The 16,485-nt window shown below is 41.1% G+C and overlaps 1 protein-coding gene and 1 long non-coding RNA gene across 2 annotated transcripts; both read right to left on the bottom strand.

The window, feature by feature from the left end:
• Positions 1 to 6,929: 6,929 nt before the first annotated feature.
• On the bottom strand, positions 6,930 to 8,546 carry LOC136063094 (uncharacterized). Its single transcript, XM_065763001.1, has one exon. It carries the CDS (start codon positions 8,544 to 8,546, stop codon positions 6,930 to 6,932), a length of 1,617 nt encoding a protein of 538 aa, XP_065619073.1.
• Positions 8,547 to 11,714: 3,168 nt separating this feature from the next.
• On the bottom strand, positions 11,715 to 15,898 carry LOC136062929 (uncharacterized). The gene is made up of 3 exons (XR_010624660.1): positions 15,608 to 15,898; positions 14,424 to 14,477; positions 11,715 to 12,106 (listed from the first exon to the last, which is right to left on the bottom strand). It is a non-coding gene; the product is annotated as an uncharacterized LOC136062929 (long non-coding RNA).
• Positions 15,899 to 16,485: the final 587 nt, after the last annotated feature.

The raw sequence follows: 16,485 nt of genomic DNA, 5'->3' as shown, positions 1-16,485 counted from the left end.
GTTAATGCTTCACATGATGAGTTTCATTGATTTTCCCACTGGTTTTTCAGCTTCCCAATCCTTGGTTTTAAACTTCCCCTCTTCTCATCATTCTCTTTTCACTTTTTCGAAAAAGCACCTCCATTATTGCTCTGGTCCTCATCTTCTCTACCTCACTTCTCAGCGATTTTTCCCTACGCAGTGCAACGGTTTTCTTCTTCGAGGTATGTTCTTCTTTTTTGCTTTCTTTTTATCTTGCCTATTCGTGTTGTTGTAAATTTCTGATCTTTCATTTCTTCTTTCCTTGCTGTTTCTCTTCTGTTTGGCTTCTTTTTGGCTTTGGGGTACCTTAGATCCTTCTTTATTTTCTGTGTTTTTCTAGCTTTCCATGTTCAGTAGCTCTAAGGTTAGGTTAGATTGCCCTTCAATTTCATTTCTTTTTGCTCGATTAGGGGGGGCTTTAGGAACTTTTCCTTACCTTGAAAATTTTGTTTACGAGGGCAATAGTTTGGCCGTTGAATTGGCTGATTTACTGCCTCTTCTACGTCAATCAGTTGATTGGTTTGAAAAATTAGTGAAGGAAGGGAGGACGATGTCAGAGATCAGGTCTAGTGAACTTGAGACTGGGTTATTGTCTAGCGGTAACCCAGTAGAGGAGGATATAGCCCATTCTAACCCTCGAGAGGTTAGGGCTTTTTATGCTCTGGAGGAGGAGTGTGGGTTGGACGCGGAAACCCTAGGTAGATTTAGGGACATATTTCAATTTCCAGATAGGGTTAGGGTTCGTCTACCTGGTGAGAGGGATCGGGCCTGTCACTTCTTTCCCGGGGAGGTATGCTTCTATGAATCTGCCTTCGTCTGTGGATTGAGGTTCCCAGTCCATCCCTTCCTCATGGAGCTTTTAGACCGTTTTGGTATTGCTCCCGGGTAGCTAATGCCCAACTCATGGAGGATTCTGGTGAGTTGTATGGGGATTTGGCTGGCTGCCAATGACGGGGACATGCTCAGGGTAGACGAGCTTGTCTATCTTTACCGTCTGAAGGCATCCAAGGAGCATGGGTATTATGAACTGGTGCCCTGGGAAAGAAGGACTAGGATCGTCAAGGGTTTGCCGTCCTCTTTCAGGAACTGGAAATCCAGGTTCTTCTTTGTGTCTGGGGACGATTTTGAGACACCCTCAGGCGAGTTGTGGGGTGATCTCCCGAGGTTACGTCGATGGTGGGAAACCCCGACTTTAGGTGCGTCAATATTTCCTCTTTGTTTCTTGAATTCTGTTGTGTTTACTATTATGGCTGCTAAACTTCTCTCTTCTTTTTTTTTTTTTTTTAGTGAAGAGACAACAAGCTTAGAGCAGGTATAGGGACGAGTGTAGAGCCATTGAATACTCGCAGACCATCGAGAGCTGGGACGATCTTGTTGATCCAGAACTCTTGCATTCTACTGCCTTGGGCCTGAGCCATCTGCTTTTGTCTTGAAAAATCTTGAGATAGAAGGAAAAAGAGTAAGTTCCACTTCGTCAGTGTTGGCCCTTTGTTCTTTATTTCTTGTGTTTTTTCGGGATTAACATTCTTCTTTTGACAGAAATGACATCCAAGTTCAACAAAGAGATGTATGTGAAGATGAGGGCAAGAAGGATGAGCCCTTGTCAAATATAGGAAAAAGACCGTGCATGTAGTAGGGAGGACTTCCTTCTGCCACCCCTCCTGCCTCCATCACTCCTCTTGTCTCCGGCATTGAGACGACGAGGACTACTTCTCCATCTACTTCAGTGGAGGAGCTTCCTACGCCCGTCTCTAAACAGGCCACGTCTATCGGAGAAGGAAAAGAGAAAGGGATGCTTCTCGCTCTACAATCTGGGGGGATGAGAGGCTGCCGTTGAAAGGCCCATAGCATAGTGACGACTGACGATTTGAAGGCTTTTTCTGGGTCCCCTTCAACACAGTAGCTGGTGCCACGTCCACAAGCTCGTCCAGGTGACGTGCTTTTGCTTCTTCATGAGCAATCCTCTTTTTCTTTTTTCTTCTTTTTTTTTTTTTTTTTTTTTTTTTTTTTTTTTTTTTTTTTACTGAAGAACTGAGACATCTTTTCAGGTCCTGGGAGAAAGCTTACATATCGCCTCTGAGTATCTCACTCAAGAGGCTAAGCTGGCATCCCTTTCGTCAAAGGTGCAAGCCTTGGAGAGTGAAAACTCAAAACTGAAGAAGAACCTCATTGACTCCATGGACAAAGCTACCACTCTGAAGGAGAAGGTTAAGGTTTGGGTGACGACCTCAGAGTTGAGCGCCAGCTGAACCTGGAGAAGGACGAGCAGCTTCAAAGCTCTAAGGAATCGCTGAAGACCATCGCGGCTAGGTCCGTTGAGGCCTTTCAAACCACTGACGAGTACAATACTGTGCTCTTCAGTTGGTACTTTAAAGGCTTTGAACTTCTTCGAAGGTACATGGTCAAGCATCCAACTGGCGTTGATATTGGAAGCCTGGACCTGGAAGAAGTGGACAAAGAGATGGCCGCTGACATGCTCTGTTTGTGGTCCCTGCTGATGACGTTCCAGGAAATGCCCCTATTGACAATGCTGCAACCGTTGATGCCCCTCCGACTTCTGTAGCCTGAACCTGATACTTAAGTTTTTTTTTTTTTTTTTTTTTTTTTGGTCTGTTGATCATTGCCCGTTGTGGCCTTTTTTTGTAAATCTTATCCAGAAACATTTTTCTTTTTTCTTGGGGAACAACGTTTAAGCCCAGTGTTTATGGGTTTGTAAAGAAACAATGGTAGTTTTAATTTACCTCTTGCATCTTACCTGTGTTTGTGAGTTATATGCTCTTAATCGCATATGTGATGTGTTTGGTGAAGCATTTTTCGTTTCTATGAGACACACCTTCTTTTGGAACGGTGAGCGTCAGTAGTTTATATTTGTCGCGATATGGCTTTGTGATCGTTAGTAGTTTACCTCCGTTAGAACGGAATCTTACTACTTAGCCACATTTTTCTTTTTCGGCTTCTTACGACTTACACCTTCTTTAGGATTTTTTTCCTCGTCAGTAGTTTACATCCGTCAGTGCGGAATCTTACTGCTTAGTCATTTTTTTGGCTTCTTATGACTTACACCTTTTTCAGGATTTTGTCCTCGACAGTAGTTTACATCCGTCGGAGCGGAATCTTACTACTTAGCCATTTTTGGCTTTTTAATCACTCTTAGTGATATTATCTACGTTAGTAACTCACATCCGTCTAGGCGGAATCCTGTTACTTAGCCATTTTTGGCTTTTAGGCGAATTTATTCGTCAGTAACTTACATCCGTCTACGCGGAATCTTGTTACTTAGCCATTTTTGGCTTTTAGGTGGATTTATTCGTCAGTAACTTACATCCGTCTACGCGGAATCTTGTTACTTAGCCATTTTTGGCTTTTGTTAGTTTCTTTTGGAGCGGGCCTATTTGTACACAAATATTGGTTGAATAATCCATTTATTGATTGTTAATGACGAATACATCTTTCCATTACATCTATTAATGGTATTTCTTCAAATGTTCAATGTTCCATGGCCTAGGGAGCCTTTGTCCGTCTAGGGTCTCCAGGTGGTAGCTGCCTTGTCTGGAGTAGTGAATGACTTTGTATGGTCCTTCCCAAGTGGGGCCGAGCTTTCCTTGAGTTGGGTCTTTGGTTGCTTGGGTCACTTTGCGCAGGACGAGGTCTCCTATATTGAGTCACCTGAGCTTCACCCTTCTGTTATAGTAGTCTGTCATTTTCTTCTGGTATTCCGTCATCTTGCTGAAGGCTTTGTCTCGTACTTCGTCAAGGCAATCTAGATCAACTCGCAATAGGTCGTCATTCTCTTCTTCATTGAACGCTTCTCGTGTAGTGCTGGTTATTCCCACTTCGATAGGGATCACCGTTTCTGTACTGTAGGTAAGCCTGAAGGGGGTTTCTCTCGTTGGGGTTCTAGTCGTGGTTCTGTAGGCCCACAAGATGTTGGGCAATTCTTCTGGCCAGGCACCCTTCGCATCGTCCAATTTGGTCTTTATGATCTCGAGCAGCGTGCGGTTCGTCACTTCCATCTGTCCATTTGCTTGTGGGTGGCCTAGTGATGAAAATTGGTTCTTGATGCCTAGGCCTGAGCAGAAGTCTCTGAAACCCTAGCAATCGAACTGTCGCCCGTTGTCTGATATGATCGTCCGTGGAATCCCGAATCTGTAGATTATATTCTTCTAGACGAAATCCTAGATTTTGGTCTCGGTGATGGTCGCCAATGCCTCTGCTTCAACCCATTTAGTAAAATAATCAATAGCAACTAATAAGAATTTTACCTGACCTTTGCCTTGAGGCAGGGGGCCAACGATGTCGATTCCCCATTGTGCAAATGGCCATGGAGATGTCATCGTCGTCAGCTTTTCTGATGGCAGCCGTTGAATATTCCCGAACCTCTGACATTTGTCACATTTCTTGACGAACCTTGATGCGTCATCTTGCATGGTTGGCCAGAAGTACCTTGCTCGCATAATCTTTCTCACCAAGGATCTTGGTCCTGCATGGTCTCCGTAAATTCCTTCATGGACCTCTCTTAGGACGTATTCGGCCTCTCCTTCGTCAACGCACCTCAAGTAGGGCATGGAGAAACCTCTTTTGTATAAGGCGTCATTGAGAATCGTGAATCTGGCTCTCTTCTTAATCTTCCTGGCTTCACCTGCGTCCTGAGGTAGGTGTCCATCCTGGAGGAAGGACATGATGGGCGTCATCCAGCTACTTTCGCTCTGGACTGCGAATGTTAAAATTTCTTTTATGCTGGGGTTTTTTTGTATCTCAATCATCAAGTCTGCCTTTGATTCTGTTTCTTCCGACGAGACTATCTTTGAAACTTCGTCTGCGGCCCTATTCTGGCTTCTCGGGATTTGGGTGAACTCCACTTTTTCGAATTCTTTCGTCAAGTGCTTCGTCAATTTAAGGTATTTCTGCATTCTTTCTTCTTTTGCTTCGTATTCTCCTTTGATCTGCCCAATTACTAACTTTGAGTCGTTCTGGACCAGCAGGTTCCTGGCCCCAAGCTCTTTTCCGAGCCTTAGGCCTGTCAGAATTCCTTCGTACTTAGCCTCGTTATTGGTGGCTGGGAATTTTAGCTGAACTCCATATCTCAATACTTCTCCGTCAGGGGTGGTTATGACTACCCCTACTCCCCCTCTTTTTTGGGCTGACGAGCCATCAGTTTGCATTACCCATGTTTTGTCCTCGCTGGCATGGTTGGGCTCGTCTGGATGGGTAAACTCGGCGATGAAGTCTGCCAACGCTTGTGCTTTAATAGCCGTCCTAGGATGGTACTCCATGTCGAATTGGCTGAGTTCAATCGCCCATTGGACCATCCTCCCAGCTGCTTCGAGCTTGCTCATAGACTTCTTGATGGGTTGATCCGTCATCACTAAGATTGGATTTGCCTGGAAGTATTGCCTGAGCTTGCGTGAGGCTACTATCAATGTGAACGTGATTTTCTCGATTTTTGGGTACCTGGATTCAGCTCCCTGGAAAGCTTGGCTGACGTAGTAAACTGGGAGTTGTTTCCTATCTTCTTTTCGGATTAAGGCTGCACTGACGGCTGTAGATGATACTGTTAAGTACAAATACAAGTTTTCACCTTCTTTGGACGGGCTTAGAAGTGGCGGATTGCTAAGGTAATGTTTGAGCTCTTGGAATGCCGCTTCACATTCGTCGGTCCATTCAAAAGCTTGCTTCAGGGTCTTAAAGAATGGCAAGCATTTGTCCGTTACTCTAAAGACCAACCTGTTGAGTGCTGCAATCCGACCTGTGAGCTTCTGGACCTCCTTGACGTTCTTAGGTGATGCCATATTGATTATGGCCTGTACCTTCTCAGGATTTGCTTCTATTCCTCTCTAAGACACCATAAATCCCAGGAATTTTTCGGAGGCAACACCAAAAACACATTTACCAGGGTTCAGCTTCATTTGGTATTGTTTGAGGGTATCAAATGTCTCCTTAAGGTCGTCCAGATGTGCAAGCTCTTCCTTGCTTTTGACGAGCATATCGTCGACGTACACCTCCATATTCTTGCCTATCTGCTTGATGAACATTTTATTTACCAATCTCTGATAAGTTGCCCTTGCGTTCTTCAGTCCAAACGGCATTACCTTATAACAGTAGAGCCCTTGACTGGTGATGAAGGCGGTTTTCTCCTGGTCCTCGTCAGCCATTTTTATCTGGTTATACCCTGAGAACGCGTCCATGAACGTCAACAGCTTGTGCCCAGTCGTAGAGTCTACGAGCTGGTCTATTCTTGGAAGAGGAAAGCTGTCCTTCAGGCAAGCCTTGTTTAGGTCCGTGAAGTCTACACACATCCTCCATTTCCCATTTGCTTTCTTTATTAGAACGACGTTTGCAAGCCAATCTGGATAATATACCTCCCTAATGAAGCCTACCATCAAGAGTTTGCTCACTTCGTCAGTGATAGCTTGGTCTCTTTCGGGTGCAAAGGTTCTTCGTCTCTGCTTGATGGGCTTTCTCTCTGGGTCTACATTCAACCTGTGTTGGATGACTTCTGGAGATATGTCTGGCATGTCGTCATGGCTCCAAGCAAAGACGTCTAAGTTCTCCCTAAGAAACTGAATGAGCTTCGTTCTCATCTCAGGACTCAGGGTCGTCCCTGTTCTGGTTGTTTTCGTTGCTTCCCCTTTGATCAGCTCCACTGCTTCCAATGCCTCTACCTTTTCTTCCTCTTTGTCTTCTATTGTCCACATGTGGTTTTCCTTAGCTGCTAAAACAGCTTGGTAACATTCCCGAGCTAGAACTTGGTCTCCTTTAACTTCACCAATACCATTTTCCGTTGGGAATTTTACTTTCAGGCAGTAGGTGGATGTGGACGCCTTCCACTTGTTGAGCGCTAGCCTCCCAATAATGAAGTTATATGACGAGGGACAATCTACTACCAAGAAGTCTATCTGACGAGTTAACTACTTCGGGTATGTTCCCACTGTTACAGCCAGCGTCACTACGCCTTTGGGATATACTCTGTCACCGCTGAAGCTAACGAGGGGGGAATCAAACGGATGTAGTCTTCTTAGATCCAATTTCAGTTGCTGTGATGCAGGAAAATAAATGATGTCAGCGGAACTTCCATTGTCCACGAGGATCCTTTTTGTGATGAAATCTTCTATTGTAAGTGCTATGACTAGGGGGTTGTTGTGAGGTTGCTTTACTCCCCATGCATCTCCTTCATTGAAAATCATGTCCTGATCGGTTCGTCTTTGTTTCAACGGGGGTGTCATGTGGACGCTGTTCACCTGTCGTTGGTGCACTTTCTTAAGTGATTTGAATGAGCCTCCTGTGATAGGCCCCCTTGCGATTGTCTGTATTTTCCCGATCACATTTTGAGGAGGCTGGGACTGACGGCTTCTGCTCTTGGACGAGGACTCATGTTGGCCTTTGTTTTCGTCTCGGAATTTGTTGTACTCTCCCTTCTTTATAAACTTCTGCAACCTACCTTTTCGTATCAATTCCTCTATTTGCTCTTTAAGATCCCTACAATCTTCGGTGTAATGGCCATGATCTTTGTGAAATCGACAATACTTACTCCTGTCACGGACGCTCAGGGACAAGTGCAATGGCCGTGGCCATTTAAGGTAGTGTTCATCTTTAATCTGCGTCAAAATTTTGTCAACAGGCATAACAAGAGGGGTGAATTTTACCGTTTGTGGACTTTTATCATCTTTTCTTCTGACTCCGTTATTATTTCGACGATCCGGACGGTCCCGCTTTTGTCCTCTACGGTCGTCTTCCCTTCTCCTTTTGTCCTCCAGTTTATCTCCGTCCCTGATAGCAGCCAACAGGTCCTTAGCATTCATGTACTTCTGTGCTTTGAGGAGCATTTCAGCCATCGTCTTTAGGGGGTTCTTCGCGAGTAAGGTAACGAGATCCCTAGACCTCAACCCTGCCTTGAAGGTTGTCAACTGCACCATATCGTCAGCCTCGTCTACTTCCAGTGTCTCCCTGGTAAAGCGTTTCACATATGACCTCAACGTTTCCTTTTCTCCCTGCCTGATGGTGAGCAAGTGATCCACGGTTCTCTTTAGTCGTTGTCCCCCAATAAAGTGACGCAGGAAGGCGTTGCTCAACTGCTCGAATGTGTCGATGGACGACGTTGGTAACTTCGTGAACCACTCCCGGGCAGCTCCCTTGAGTGTTGTTGGGAAGGAACGACACAATATTTCATCTGGGGGTTGCTGAAGTCCCAGGATCATTTTAAAGGTATTTAGGTGATCTTGGGGGTCTTTCAGCCCATCAAAGGGCTCGAGTTGAGGTAACCGAAATTTTGACGGCACTGGACAATCGAGGACTGCTGTTGTGAATGGCGAATCCGTCGCTTGGACCATCCGATCTACACTCCGCTCCGTTTTTTCCTTGATGGCATTCCTAAGTTCGTCCATCTCCCTCCTCATCTCCCGAAGAAGGTCTGAATTTTGCCCGGCGGGAGTGTTTTGCCCTCGATGGTCATTTCTTTTGTAGCTATCCCATTCGTCTTCCTGATTTCCCCTCGAACGATTTTCCTCCTGCTGAAGCCGTAGCTTCATTTCCTAGTTTTGCCTAGTCTGCTTTTCGATTGTGGCTGTAAGAGCCTGAACTTGTTGAGCTAGGGCTGGAGAATCTTGATTGGACTCCATCCAAAAAGAATAAGAATGGGAGACCACTAGTTCGAGTTTGAACATGAAAATGTCGTTTCTCACAGATGGCGCCAAACTGATGAAGTGTGAATTCGTCAGTCAATGTATGTAGACAGAAATGATCTTCGGCCTCTTGCAAAGATGTTTTCTCGAGGACGGTCACCAGTGTGGTGCCTATCACAGCGTCTCCGATACCAAAGTCAGTGTCAAAAATTACTCAAGAGTAAGCAATCAAATAGTATCAATCTCAATATGTTCATACCTTTTGTTTGGGCGTGAGGGCTTTATATCTCTTGTCATAGTCTCTAGTCGTTGGGCAATTATAGTGGTTCTTAATATCCCTCTAGGTAACGTTTTCTGGCCTCATCATGTGTTTTTAATTTTGTCCCAACGGTCTGACTGGTTTTGTAACCGTCCCTGACATTTATTGATGGCATTGAATGAAATGTTTAGAGTCGTCAGTGAAGTGTATGCTCGTCATTAAAGGCTTGTCTCGTCGGTCCAGATTACCTCTTCCATGATCTACTTCGTCAGTCCCATCAATTTCTGCAACCCATTAGTCTTAATGATGTAAATTATTGGGCTGTGCTCCACTTTATTTTGATTCTGGAAACTATCAAATGATTAAAACTAGCTTTCGTATAATGTTTTTGTTAATGGACTTGTTTCATGAGAAACTATTAGGTCTACGAGGAGGATTGTTGAATCTAAACTATTAGCATATAATCCATACTACTCTACTATTTTCTAAGTTCCAATTATTCATTGTCTAAAAAGGCTGTGATCCTTTTTTTCTCTCCACCTCCGTAGTGGTATTTCTCTCCACCTCCGTAGTGGTATTTCTCTCCACCTCCGTGTGGTGCTCTCTACCATCTTCGTATGGTCCTACCTTCCACCTCCGTGTGGCTGCTCCACCTCAGTTTTTTCTTTCTCCACCATCTCTATGTGGTTTCCTCTCCCCACCATTGTGTGGGTCCTTTTCATAACCAAAACCTAGATCTCATACCTAAATCTCAGAAGCCATACCCATCAATATTTCCCATCAATCCTTCCCAACTTTCTTGTCCCAAATCTCAGATTTCATACCCACTTATTACTCCCAAATCTCACGATTTTGATTAGGGAGGAGACTTGCTTTGCACCTCAGTGGGTTTGGTTGGAAGTCTTTGTTCAGCGGCCCTTTGTCGTTCGTGGGGACTTGTTGCAAGAATCGCCCAATTTCATCGGCTAGTGAGTGGATCGACGCCCTTATTGGTAAGATTCATATTTCCCCTTCTTTTTGCTGTGATTGTGCTAGGTTGTGGTCCTTTGGTTGTTCTGGGCTGGTTGAGTTGTCAAGCTGTGGTTTCTTTTAATCTCAGCATCCGTTTGTTAGCCTGGAATTGTAGAGGTATAGGTAGAGATTCAAAAGTAAGAGCTCTAAAGGAGCTAATAAGAGCTTCAAACCCGAATTTGGTGTTCTTATATGAAAAAAAAGTCCAGTCACCTAGAATTAATAGTATCAAAACCCGTTTAAACTTCTTTGACTGTTTTTATGTGGAACCCAATGGACGGGCTGGGGGTTTAGCCTTGTTTTGGAGAATGGGTGTTGATTTGGAGATAGTCTATTCAGACAGCAATGTAATTGCTTCACTAATCTATTCTGATCCAGAAAGATCTCCATGGATGTTGTTCTATGTATATGGTCCTCCTAGGAGAGCCAAAAGGAAAAAATTTTGGGCAAAGGTTGAAGAATTGGCAAAATCTTTTTCAGGGCCTTGGGCAGTAATGGGTGACTTCAATAGCATCAAGGGCTTAAAGGAGAAAAAAGGAGGACGGCATGTAGGGGAAAGCTCAGTTAACAGTCTCAAGGATTTTATAAATAATACGGGTGCCATTGATCTAGATTTTATTGGCCCGTCCTTTACCTGGTCCAATAGACGTGAAGGTCTCGCAAATATTAGGTAGAGGTTAGATCAGTGTTTATGTGATCAAGAATGGCAGACTCTCTTCCCTAAGGCAGGCATTCGGCATCTTGTAAATGCGTGTTCTAATCACAACCCAATCCTCTTAGATACCCATATGGAGATCACATATCTTGATAAGCCTTTTTGTTTTGAGGCTATGTGGACTAGGGATGAATCAAATAAATAAGTAGTTTTAAGTGCTTGGCAAACGAGAGTAGATGGCCCTCAAAGTCTTAAATTGGCCAAAAAACTGGATGCAACTAGGAGAGATCTTAAAAGATGGAATAAGAGCTGTTTTGGAAGTTCAAGAGAGAGAATTAAAGAATTGGAGCAAAAGATAGCGAAAATTCAGAGTTTAGAGGCCACAAAAGAAAATTTGGAGCTTGAAGCTTTGCTGAGTTTAGAATTGGATGAATGGTTGGCAAGAGAGGATCTAAAATGGAAACAAAAATCTAGAGAAATTTGGATAAGAGAGGGTGATCGGAATACTCGTTTCTTCCATCTCTCAACTTTGATTAGAAGAAGGAGAAATTGTATTCAAGAAAATTGGAGGATGGATCCTGGATAAATGATGGGGAAGATATTCAAAAGTATTTTATTGAGAATTTTAAGGCTCTTTATCAAACTGGTTCTCCTAATATTCCGGAAAATTTGGAAAACTTAATAGAGACATGCATCACAAATATTGAAAACGATGAACTATGCAGGGTGCCAACGAGAGATGAAATACGGAAAGTTATATTTGAGATGAAGTCTCTTAAAGCACTGGGGCCAGATGGTTTCCCAGGGCTTTTCTACAAACACTATTGGGAGACAGTAGGGGATCAAATCGTGTCAGCCACTCAAAGTTTTTTCAAAGAAGGAAGGTTGCTTAAAGAGTTTAACCAGACCTTCATCTCTCTAATTCCAAAGAAGAAGGGAGCATGTAATTTTAACCAATTCCGGCCTATTAGTCTGTGCAATGTGTGCTATAAGGTGATCTCCAAAATCATTGTTAACAGGCTAAGACCCCTCCTTTCAAAAATGGTGGATCTAGCTCAAGTAGCTTTTATGCCAAATCGCTGGATAATAGAAAATATGGCTCTCGCTCAAGAAGTATTGCATAGTTTTAAGAAAACACAAAAAAAAAAAATTGATTAATTAGCGAACCTTGGTTTTAGGAAAATTACTCTAATGGCCTCCACGTGACTTTTGACTTTAATCGTGGATCACAAAGTATAAGGTCCAACGTCCATGATTCCAGGACTACATAGAGACAACCATTACTTTGTCGTTTGATGCTCTGAGATTAAAAATAAATAAATAAATAAAAATTCATAGAACTCAAATAGCAGCACCATGCCTTTGTTGTGGTTCTGCTCTTTTATTACAATTTTACTTTCCAGCTTTAACAGCCATTGAATAGCACGCCATGCCTTTGTTTGTCTGTAGACTGTAGTGTAGGTCACATCCACTTGCCATTGTTTGATTTAGTTGCATTAATATGAGAGTCTGCCAGCTTGACTGTGGCATATGGAGTTGCACCTGTTTGAATAAATCATGTTTTCTATAGTTTCTTGCCGTGTTATGCGTAGAAGGCTTTAATAGAAGCACACAATAATAAGATTAAGAAAGACTAAAACCGAATTCAACTTCAGTCAAACTTGAGCCCGGCCCTTAAAAGATAATTCAAACTTATAGAGCTTGTTTTGTAATAATTGTTATTTATTATTAGACCGATACATCAATTAATCTAATTTTAAGTATATGTTTACTCATTTCCTATCAAACAAATTGATGAAATAAATAACACAATAACCATTTCATTAGATAAATTACCTAAGCCAAATTTATTTATTTATTTATTTATTTATTTGTAATTTGATATTTCAGTGTGGAAATAAATATTTAAATAATTTATGTCTTAAAAATACCAAGAGGTTTCAATCAGTGATTTTAGTAAATATATATATATACACACACATTAACCTTATCACACGCCTTTCGCGCTTGCGATGAGACTTTTTTTTAGGAGTCCTATTTTGTAACTTAAAAAAAAACATGTTTTTATTTTATATATATAATTTTTATTTTGAAATTTTAATTTATAAGTTGATAAAATAATTTGAAAATCAACAGGAAAATAACCCTATTTTTTAGGCAATATTTTTATAGGAGTTAGAGTTGTATTTTTACCAGATTGTCCTTTAATTTTGTTTCTACTTAAACATATAAAGACACAACGACATTTTAAAACCATAAAAATGAAAAATCTAAACAAAAAAAATTCTTTAAATAATAGTATAGATATATACACAAATAGGCACTCACCGGTTTATTTTAAGTTTGCCAACATGACATTAAGATGGCTAAACTACTGTATTTATTTTATTCCTATAGTTAAAAACAAATCAAAATATATGATTATTTTAAGAAAAAAAAATCACATTAAACGAGGTTGGGGACTTTATTTTCTGACTAGCTTCGAAACATGTGCAAATGCACAAGATTTTTTTTTATTTTTTTATATGAAAACGTCAACTTTCAGGACGAAATGGGTAACTACCCATAAAATGCTAACAATATAATTAGTTGTCAACGTTTTCAAACTATTTTTTTTTTTAGCACCTCGAGTCTCAGAAAATCGAGTTATGCGCTCATACCTCGAGTTTTTGATGCTCGATTTTTATAGTTTGTCTGGCCTAGTTCCACGTAGCATCTCACGTGGAACTCGAGTTTTTGAGGCTCGAGGTCTAAGCATATATATAACCCACAGCCACCCATAAAGAAATCAGAGCATGAAGAAAAAAAAAAAAAAAAACCCTGAAGAAGAACTGAAGAAAGAAGCCGAAAGCCAGAAGAAAAAAAAAAAAAAGAAAAACCCAGAAACGGCGCGACCGGGGCCGCAGTGCGGCCAGGGTCGGCGCGACCCAGGGCTCGCGCGGCCCGGGTCGCAGCGGTCGCGCGGCCTGCGCGACCCAGGACTCGGGCAGCGCGAGCCCTGGGTCGCGCGCGACTCGGGCCGCGCGAGCCCTGGGTCGCGCGCGAGCCCTGGGTCGCGCGCGACCCTGGCCGCGCGACCCGGCGCCGGTCGCGCCGTTTCTGGGTTTGCCGGCCTGGAGCGGGTTTCTCTCTTTTTTTTTTTTTTTTTTTTTTTTTTTTTTTTTCTGATGAACACATATATGTAATTTTAGCATCTTTTTCTAGATTCTTTCTCCCTCTCTGTGATCTGATTTTTTTTTTTTTTTTGGGTATTTTGGTTTGTAGATGAGAGACGGATACTTGAAATGTTTTGAAATTTTTTTATTTGGACCTCGAGTCTCTGAGACTCGAGTTCCACGTGGGATGCCACGTGGAACTAGGCCAGGTCAAACTATAAAAATCGAGCATCAAAGACTCGAGGTATGAGCGCATAACTCGATTTTCTGAGACTCGAGGTGCTAAAAAAAAAATAGTTTGAAAACGTTGACAACTAATTATATTGTTAGGATTTTATGGTTATTTAGCCATTTCGTCCCAACTTTCATTCATCAGGAGATTGAAAAACAACATAGAGTACAACCAGCAAAAATTACATCTAAATACAATCGTTTTGGATCAGGTGAGAGGTCATGGAAGGATAAGCCCCTTTCCAGACCTTGGATTCTTCTCTTCTTCTGGCCTCCTGAGCTAAGCTAACTCGAAATGCACAAGATTTTAATTTATAAAACAAACCAATGTCTAATCCTCAAAACCAATTATCGAAATTTCAAAGAAAAAAAGAAATAAACAAATTCTTTTTAGTGAGGTGATTGACAAACATGCATGAATGCGCAAAGAGAATTTAAGAAATTATAATTGGTATAGGGGAAGAAATCATTACCTATGCATCTATGACACATTCATTCAGATAGAGTCAACTAGGTATACGAAGATCCTACAAAAAGATATCAATAAATTAAAAATTAAATCATTAAAACATAAGTGATATAAAATTTAAATAGCATGATAGTTTTTTTAGAGCAAGTTTGAAAGCTTAATAGATATTTATATTGAGTGAACAGTGAATAGTACAAATATAAATATGTTGAAAAAAAATGGAAACATGATAAGTAAATTTTCTTAGAGCAAAAAATAAAAAATAATAAATAAATAAAACAAAGGGAGGAATTTTGAAGCAAACATTTGGATACTCACAAACAAACAAACTAAAAATTGTATTGCGTCTGCTATTGCATGCAAAATAGAAAACGTCTAAATAAGGACAAACCTTCAAAATTGCAAATCAACGGTGAGTTTANCAGCAAGCAAGCATTGCAAGTAAGCAGAGATTTCGTACCTTCTACACTTCTCCAAATCTTGGAGGGAAACCCCACAGTCTTATGGTTGAGCCAGTTGCCCCTTAATTTGTATTTTTCTCTGAGCACCTTAACACATAAACAATCTTTCTCTGAAAGAATCCACCAGGCTAGCTTGGAAAGTCGAGCTTGATTGAAGTCCCAGAATTTTCTAAAACCCAAACCTCCTTCCTTTAGGGGCCAGCATAAGGACGACCAAGCAATGGGTGTCATGAACGAGCCGGAATTAGATTTTTGGGTCCACCAGAACCATCTAACAACAGCATCCAGGAGCTTGCAAAGCTCTCTAGGAAATTGAATGGCTGTCATTGAATAGGCTTGAATGGCTTGAGCAACTGATTTGATGAGGGTTGCTCTACCTTGCCAGGATAAGTTTTTACTCTTCCAACCCGAGAGTTTATTTTCTAACTTCTCTTTGATTGGGTTTAGATCCCTGGATCTACTTGCCGAGAAGAACAGAGGCACACCCAGGTATTTTGAGTTTGGGGAAGTTTGTTTATACCCCAACAGCTTTTAATTTGATTTAAAAATTGTTGGCTGACTCCCTTAGAAGGAAAAACCCCAAACTTTTCCACACTAATGACCTGTCCCGACCAGTCACAATATTTCTCCAAACAATTTTTTAGAACATTAAGCTCAGACATTTTAGCTTTACAGAATAGAATTAAATCATCAGCATAACAAAGTTTGGAAATAGAATGGGCATTACCTGAGACTTTAACAGCAAACAGCCGCCCAAGAGAGATTTCTCTGTTGATTAGCCTCATTAGCACTTCACTACCCAAGATGAAGAGATATGGGGATATGGGATCCCCCTGTCTGATCCCCTGTGATGGTGTGAAGCTTGGGCATTGGCCACCATTGAGCAAAATTGAGAATGGACAGTAGAGAGGCACTGATGGATCAAACTTGTGAATTTAGCACTAAACCAAAATGCCTTAAGCACAATGATTAAAAAGTTCCATTACAAACGGTCATACGCTTTTTGAAAATCTAGCTTAACCTCAGAAAACCTTATAGTTTACTAAAATATAAGAAACAATAATTAATATAATTGAAAATTTTCCATAAAAAAAAAAAAAAAAAAAAACTAATAATCAAGTGACGGGAGGAAAATAACTTGTAGTCATCACCTGAGTCTAAACTAATTTCTTTTGGAATAAAAGGTAGGATGAAAGTAAAAGGTACGGTTAGTTACATTAGTTTTAATTTCCTTTTCTGTTTCCATTAAATAATTTAAAATAACTTTGGAAGAAAGATCACATATCTCATTAGATAATTTATGATTAATTAATCTAGTAGCTGCCTGAATTAATCTTTCTTGTATACAATTCATGTCAGTACATGAGTCTATTAAAGCAATTTTTGTCAAAGAAAATTCTTTATTAATTACTAAAGTGATTTCTGTATGCCATTTTTGAAAGATTACTCTGTTAATTAAACTAAAGAAATTCTCTCTATTGCAATTATCTTTTCCTAATAAAGGGGTTTTTATCATGGGTCTAGGAAATTCTTTCAAGTTCATTATTTCTTCAAAATTCTATTTCTTTATATCTACGAAATTATCTTCTTTAATATTTTTAATTT

The sequence above is a fragment of the Quercus suber genome, unplaced genomic scaffold (assembly GCF_002906115.3).
Source record: "Quercus suber isolate HL8 unplaced genomic scaffold, Cork oak 2.0 scaffold_20, whole genome shotgun sequence".
Lineage (NCBI taxonomy): Eukaryota > Viridiplantae > Streptophyta > Magnoliopsida > Fagales > Fagaceae > Quercus > Quercus suber.
Note: the sequence above shows the minus strand (reverse complement) of the source record. Positions and strands in the feature narration are given on the sequence as shown.